At 37.7% G+C, this 7,913-nt stretch overlaps 1 protein-coding gene across 1 annotated transcript in view; it reads left to right on the top strand.

Annotated features, from left to right (window-relative positions):
- SLC26A7 (solute carrier family 26 member 7) overlaps positions 1 to 6,608 on the top strand; it is a 106,362-nt gene extending 99,754 nt beyond the window's left edge. The window contains exons 15-18 of the mRNA XM_035011506.1: positions 796 to 896; positions 5,248 to 5,302; positions 5,385 to 5,488; positions 6,496 to 6,608. Coding sequence (XP_034867397.1) covers positions 796 to 896; positions 5,248 to 5,302; positions 5,385 to 5,488; positions 6,496 to 6,531 — 296 coding nt within the window. The 3' untranslated portion in view covers positions 6,532 to 6,608. The remainder of the gene's footprint in view (positions 1 to 795; positions 897 to 5,247; positions 5,303 to 5,384; positions 5,489 to 6,495) is intronic.
- The last annotated feature ends 1,305 nt before the right edge of the window (positions 6,609 to 7,913 follow it).

Below are 7,913 nucleotides of genomic sequence, written 5' to 3' on the forward strand. Positions count from 1 at the left end.
GTACCTTTTACCACCATTTTCTGGTCATTTAGATCCAGTGATCAATCCCTCTAAATAATATCTAAATAGATTGTTTTTTCATGGTAGCATTGAGTTCAGATTGACAGATACGTTTCTTGTGAACTACTAGTGGCTTTCTGAAGCATGAGTTGATAAAAATTCTAAGATCTTTGACCTCAGTGGAAAAAGTACCATGATTGATTAGCCATGTCTATTTGGCTGAGGAATGGGGATGATAGAACTCATGCCATATAGTAATAGTTGTAGATAATAATTTATGTGGCTTCTTTCAGGAAAAGCAATTCATTGACATTTTTTTGACATTTCTAAATAAACAATTGCTAATATTTTTTTCAAATTATAGTTACTTTTTTTCCAAGCCTCTCCTGTAGATAGTACCAATGACAATTATGTTTTCTAGTAAATAAAGAATGGGTCTTAAAGATCTCAGAAAAATTCATATTTAAAAATTTTTTATTTAACATAATAAAATAAAATTTAAAAAAAGAGGTTAGTGAAAATGATTGCTGAGTTTCAGTTTGTCTCTCTGTGAAATGAGAGGTAATTAACCCATCCCATCTTCCTCTCTGAGTTACATAATAATTACCTGAAATCATGTTCAAATAATTAAAAGTTAAAGAGTTCAGAAGTAATCCGTAATTAAGTAAAAAATAGAAAAACTGGAAAGTGCTTGGAATCAGTCTTGTTAAACCACTGTTACCTTTCCACATTCAATGGTCAGCAGCAGCAACCTCTAAGAATTCTCCCTAACTCGAGTCTCTGTTTCTCCTGCAGACGACGTGTCACAGCCATGCCTAAATGAGAAGAACTTTTTAATCCTGGATTGCAGTGGAGTGACTTTTTTCGACTATTCTGGAGTCTCCATGCTTGTTGAGGTATTTACATAGCTTGTGTTTGGACTGATTCTTTCCCTTTTCTGTAGTAACGGGGGTTTTCACCAGCTACTCTCTCAGCCCCGGGGTCTTGACTCCACTTGTTTCAACACTCACCTCACCCATTCTCCCCTAAGGACATAGAACTTGCCGCCTCCCACTGCCATAGAGTTGTCTTCAGGAGATCCCATCAAGCTTCTGGTGTGCGTATGTGTGGGGTCCAAGGGTGGGGGTAATCACATGGGGTAATCAGAGAGGACAGAACACAGGCTTGGGATGCAGTGGGCATGTAGTGCCTGCTGGGCAGTCAGCTTACAGGCTTCTAGAAAGAAGAGTCCCCTCCATGGAAAAGTGGCCCTGGTGATGGCAGGATGTTTTCTCTTACCCTCATGGATGGGTGTAGTTTCTCCAGATTCCATATCTGATCCCTCAAACAGTCCCCAGTGCAGGGGCTTTTCTCCATTCTATCGGATGATGGTGCTTACTTCTCTACCCCATGATCTTCATGGTGTCTCCTTGGTCCTGGTGTGCAAAATATAAAACTGCTTATTTCCTTAAAATGAACATGGCTCACAGGACATTTCTACAGAAAGAAGAACACCTAATTTTTCTAATTCAAGGAAAACTCGGACACTTCTGGAATTTTTTTCCTCCACTTATTTTTAAAAAGATTTTATTTATTTATTTGTCAGAGAGAGAGAGAGAGCGCACACAAGCAGGGGGAGCGACGGGAAGAGGGACAAGCAGGCTCCCTGCTTAGCAGGGAGTCTGATGCAGGACTCGATCCCAGGACCCTGGGATGGGAGCCTGATGCAGGACTCAATCCCAGGACCCTGGGATCATGACCTGAGCCGAAGGCAGACACTTAACCTACTGAGCCACCCAGGCATCCCTATTTTTTTTTAGTAAATACTATGTCAACAGGGAAGTTACCTCCTTTTTCCATTTGTTCTCTCCCTCAGTGTCTTAAATTTGTTGGGGAAGGGTCTTGAGGATGGAGCAACATCTGTTCCTCAACTGTCCTCAGTCCTCCACCAGCTTCTGCTGCATGGAACTCAGCTCTCCTGTTTCTGGGTATCTGCTCCCCAGGGGTTCTCTACTCTTGCCTCATAGTCTCTCCCATGGGTAGCTTTGTATTCTGTCAAAAACTTAATCAAAACCCTGTGAAAATTTCTGGAGCTCTTTCTCTGCTTATCTCCCTCATTTCCATTACTCTCTCCCACAGATTTCGCCCACCTAATCCTTCCTGAACTCTACTTCCGTCTGCTCAGCTCAGTGAAGCTCTTGCATTTTACTCAGGCATCCATCACTCTCTGGCCCAGAAGCAGCTTTGTGCAGAAAGCTGAGCTCTTAGAGAGCTTGTCTCATCTGTCTTCTTTCTCTCAGGGAACTCAGTCCTGTGCTCCCTGTTCCCACTGTCTAAAAACAGTTGTTCGTATATTTTTGTTCAGTTGTCTACTTATTTATGAAGGATGGGATGGTCTTGTGTTAGTTACTCATCAGGGCAAGATGCAGAAATTGGACATAGGGCTTGAAAGATTTAAGATCAGTAGTTTCTAGACTGTTTTACATTATGGGTGTTGGTTGTTTTCTGTGGTGTGTGGTTGTGCCTCTATTCATTTATAAATATAAATTTGAAATGTCCGAACTCCCAAATTCAAGATAGTCAGAGGTCAAAAAAACGAAAACAAAAACAAGAAACAGTGCAAAGGTCAACTTCAGTATCCTTTCCTATGAAGATAAGGGTGAGAATTTGGGGAAGAGAAGCTGCTTAGTGTGTGACAGTCAGGGGTGGTCCCAGCATCGTCCCACTAGCTATGAGGTGTGGGGGGAAATCATTAACCTTCCTGGATCGCAGTTTATTCACCTCGTAAAAATGAGGGGATGATTTTGTTTCAGTATGAGCAGATATTTAGAAAGCAAATCATACAAAAACTGTTGAGTGTTAAATATCCTAGACTTAAATCCAGTGGCTGTTTTTGGTATGTCACCTTTTTTTCCCCCATATAATATGCTTTCATTTTCTTGTTGTTCACTATAAAAACTGCACAGTTTGGCATAGTTCAACCTGAATACGTCATGTTTTCTTGCATCCAAATCTGGACTGTAGACAGTTCTTGACTGGAGGGCTCCCTGTGTTCAGCCTTTCTCTTTCCTCTGCGTCACCAGGGTCTAGAAGAGTGCTCTCCAGTGGATGTGCAGAAGGCTCACCTGGGGTGCTCATCAACAGCACAGTCTTCTGGGTCCTAGTTTTGGTCCAGGAATCTTTATTTAAACAACCACAGGTGATTCTGAGGCAAGTGGTCCAAGATCATATTCTGAGAAACACTAGATTAGGATTGTCCCTTTACTGGGAAAGACCAGGATGTACAGTTTTTGTTTAATTATATTATAAATTTATTTTGAATATGCTCAAATGTTCATTAGTGCCTCTCTCTAGATATTGCAAATCAGGATTAGAGTTAGTAAATAGGAGGAAATGGTTACCTATTCCCACTAAGTTTAGGATCTAAAGTTGAAAATTCAGAGGAATCCAAATAATTCGGGTACTGGGCATGCTGAGAAAGAGTTTTTTTTTTTTTTTTCCCATTCATCTTCACAGTTTTAAAATACTACACAATGGAATTATGAGATAAATCAACCGATGCATTTTATTTTTAGATTAGTGAAAAACATTTGCTCTTGGCCTGGTGTTTCCTATCTGTATATAGGACACCAGCAGTTTTGTGTCAATTTGCCTTTTTAATTTCCTTATTACTATTTGGTTTATTTCATCATGATTACAGTAAATTATGATGTATATTAAGAACATTGACTTTAAAGATAGATAAATCCTGGCTCTGAATATTAGCCATATAATGAGTTCCATGATCTGGGCTTAAGTATTTACTTTTCTGTAAGCTGAAAGTAGACACACCCACTTCATCAAGTTGTGAAGCTTTGCAATGATGTATTGCAAAGAAAGCACACCACAAAGTTTCTAGAAGTTAATAAGTACTCAATAATTCTAGCTTTTATTATTTGTTTTCATTTTGCAAAAGTCATTTCTTAAAATGCAAATAGTATCATTGTGACTAACATTAGTTTTGAGTTTCAGCCACTGGAAGAGGGTCTAGAGTAAAGAACCACAGGGTCTCTTGAGCCGTACGTGTCTTCTGCTTCCTAACGTTCCTGGATTATTTCCTTAGTCACTGTAGTGCTAGGAACTTCCGCTGTGAGTTATAGGTTGAAGGAAATGGAATGACTTTTATTTATTCTTCTACTTAGGACACTAGGAAGGTCAGTGAACTGGAGATTATGTTTATCAACATCAATAAACCACCTGTAGCAATGTGTTTGTGCTTCCTGAGCTTGAGAAAAGTCAAACACTCACAAGTCACCTTGAATTAATCCTTTTTAACTTTATAAAAACAGGAGCCATTTATTTTGGCAAAGTTTCAGTCCATGTATTGTTCGTTTGTTTGCTTATTTATTCATGCTCAGAGTGACACATCTCCTATTATTCTGCAATTCTTCTAACATATAACGCTTACTTCAGGAACAATAGAAGGGAAAATTTTTGAATGTATCATGCATGCTCTTAGAATGTGTTGTAAATGCTTTCTATATTTTATATATAAGATACTTTTCTATTACATAACCAAATCCATCCTGTTGCTAAAACTTCTCAATTTATTTTCACTAAGTTTCATGGGTTGACTTTGGTCTGGGTGAATTCAAAATCTGGGCCTTCAATAAGTTGTTCCTCCATGGTGTTTTCTAGGACATGAATGAGGTAAGACTCTAAAATACGCCAAGCCCTTTAGTTAGGACCCCTCATCTTGATGTACTTTTAAAAATGGAAGTTGGGCAATCAAACTTGGCTTCAATTATTTTAGTTCTCAGCGTACCATCCAGGGATGGGACTTGAGAGTCCACGAATAATCACAACTTGTTGTAAAATATTAAACTAAGCAGTATGTCAGCAGTTTTCATCACTTTTATCAATGGGTCCTTGACTTCTAGTCAAAGAAGTTTGAGAACAACTTTCTGTCATTCTTACAGGGAAGGAAATGCGGTGTTTTAATTTTTATTAAGTGAAGATTTATTAAATGAGCATGTAAGTAGCCAAACTTAGTTGCAAGAAAGGTAAATACCCTGCTGCATTAATCTTAGTTGGCGAAGGCAGTCTTAGAAGTTTGCTGGGGTGAGCCTGACTGTGTAGCAATACCTCCCTCTGCTGGTCTGATATCGTAAACATTGGCTTTTTTGGGTTGTTTTTAAATAGTAATTCTCCTTTCTTCTTAAGCCCATCTTTTTCTTTCCAGCCCGCTCTCCTGAATTAATTATGGGTATACTGTTTTCATCCCTCCAGGCTTACAATGACTGTAAGAGCAGGAGTGTGGACGTATCATTAGCACATTGCACAGGTAAGGGAGGGTTCTCGGCTAACATTGAACATGATGCTTCTGCTGCTCCAGCTAGCCTTACATTACTTGTGTTTTCTTGTAGCTTCCTTGATAAAAGCAATGAAGTACTGTGGAAACCCAGACTCAGAGAAACCAGTTTCTTTTGACTCAGTATCTGCTGCACTAAGTAACATCTATTCAAGTAAGGTGAGCCATGCAGGTTGGCATGCGGGAATTATACGAAAAATTAGAGTGTAGAATCAAGAGCTTTGCTTTTTTTTTTTTTTTTGTATTAGCCTATTACTCCTCTCAGAGTCCTCTGCTATAATAAAGGAATTTTTCCATTCCTTACTTGGATTGGTTATGAACATTGTTTAATAATTGGGTCTTCTAATAATATCATGGCTTAGAGGATTTGGGGATCACTTATCAAGTGCAAACTGCTTGCTTGTAAAATAAATGCTTCTTCCAGGATCTACTATCCTGGGAATTTGAATCCACCTCTGTCAAATGCTAAAACTTTATATTAGCCTTATATAGCTTTTTTTTTTCTGCTCTGATACCCTTGCCTCTAAGTTCATATTGCCGTCTTCGGAAATATTATTTGCAGAGCCCAGCACTCCCATGATACGAAGCATCACAGTTATCCTCCAAATACTGGGCTTTATAGTTAGTCTTAGAGCTGTTCCTAGAGCTTTGATTTCCTGCAATTTTTCTTTGGCTTTGAATCGTTTTGCTTTTCCTCATCCCTAGAACAGCATTTAGTACTTCCCAGAGTCATCCCTATCACATTCAATCAGAACAGTTTGTATTTACAAAATAATAATAATGACAACACAATTATTACTATTACTATTATTATGATATATCTAACATTTATTGGATGTTCCTTATATTACAGAAATATCATAAGAGCTTTACCTATATTAATTCATTAGACTTGCCACAACCTATATTATTACTTAACCTCTTTTTAGAAATGAGGAAACTGAGGCCCAGGGAAGTTACACCATTTGTAAGTAGGAGAGCTGGTTTCAGAGTCAGCAGTCTGTCTGACCTTAGACTTGGAGCTTTCGACCACTGTACTCTCATGCCCCACAGAATGTCTGTTTGCTTAACTTGGCTGGACAGCTTGCATCAGTCGCTACTGTTCTTTGATTGTGGTACCAATTTAAGAGTGGAACATGTGCTTATTTCTTCCTCTTCTATTTTAGAATTTGAGCAAACTCAGTGATCACGGTGAAGTCTGAGACCCTTTTGCTGCAGTTCAATTCTTGCCTTTAGCAACTGCCCTGAAGAGACCATACATACTCTGGCATTTTGCACAGCCTTTTTTGTTGTTGAGATCCTATAGATGCCCTGGACTATAAGGATGATGTGACTTAATAATCACGTAGCCACTGGTCAAGATTCACCAGCAATTTTTCCTAATCTTTGTTAGTAAGTGGATTTACTTAGTAGGTTATTGTAGACTTATTTTATAAAAATGGGTATGCATTTAGATTTAGTTGTATTGAAAGGTAAACATGAATTTATTTCCTTTGCCATGGTATTTGGTGGTGTTTTATTTCCGTTTTTTTTTTGTAAGTAAACTTGCAAAACTGAGAAACACTTTGTCATAAGAGGTCTAGAACATTTGCAAGCCATTTGTAAAAATCCAGGATCATCTGTAACTAATACATAAAAACAACTTAGCAAATGTGCCATATTCCCCTCCAAAAAACAAAAAACTCATTAAACATCAATAAGATTAATACAATAGGATATGAAATTCACAGAAATTAAGTCCAACGAAAACAAATGACAAACTAGAAACCACTGTTCTTCATGTTCTTCCATGCAAGGAAGTCTTCAACTCTATTTTCAAGATAACCAGTGTCCCATTGAAACCAAGTTCTTGACATTAGTCTGTTTTACTCTGAATACTGGAAATGCTTAGCCCTAAATTCTACATCCCAACCCCATAAAGTCTCTGTTTTTACCTTAGGTTTGATTGAAGCCAGAGCATATAGAATTTGCACATTTTATATTTTGTCACAAATATGATTTTTAGATGAGAAAATAAATACCACCCGTAGAATAGCTTTATGCTATTCTAATATACAATTAACTGTAGTAGTTTGGGATTTTCCTATTTCAGAGAGACAGTCAACATAATATAATACATTTATCTCTCTATCCATTTAGATAGATAGGTCTCCATAGTATGTTTTCCTTTTTCTTTTGCTAGAGTAGAGCTTAGATATGTGATTATCTGTAAAACTACCAAATCAATAGGATAATTGACAAGCACCATAGCCCAGGGTGACCTGTGTAAATTACTGTTTTCATGCTTATACATATATTTTCAATCATGTACAATTACAGAATTTCATATTTTTATCAGACAATTTGATACACTTATGAAGAAATCTCATTTTTCTAAGATAGGTCTGCTTCAGTTTGAAGGTACTGGAACTGTTCTTGAAATTACCAGTATAACAAAAAGTCAAGTACTTTAAAGTGAATTTGAAAAGTAGGTTGAAAACAAAACTTAAAGACTGATCATTTGGGTATTTTTGTGGGCATCTATATGAGAATTTGCCTGCCAAGTGATATAACAGTCCCTAGCAAATGTGTGGTAAACAGTCAT

The sequence above is a fragment of the Mirounga leonina genome, unplaced genomic scaffold, assembly GCF_011800145.1.
Source record: "Mirounga leonina isolate KUSES-001 unplaced genomic scaffold, KU_Mleo_1.0 Mir_165, whole genome shotgun sequence".
Taxonomy (NCBI): Eukaryota; Metazoa; Chordata; class Mammalia; order Carnivora; family Phocidae; genus Mirounga; species Mirounga leonina.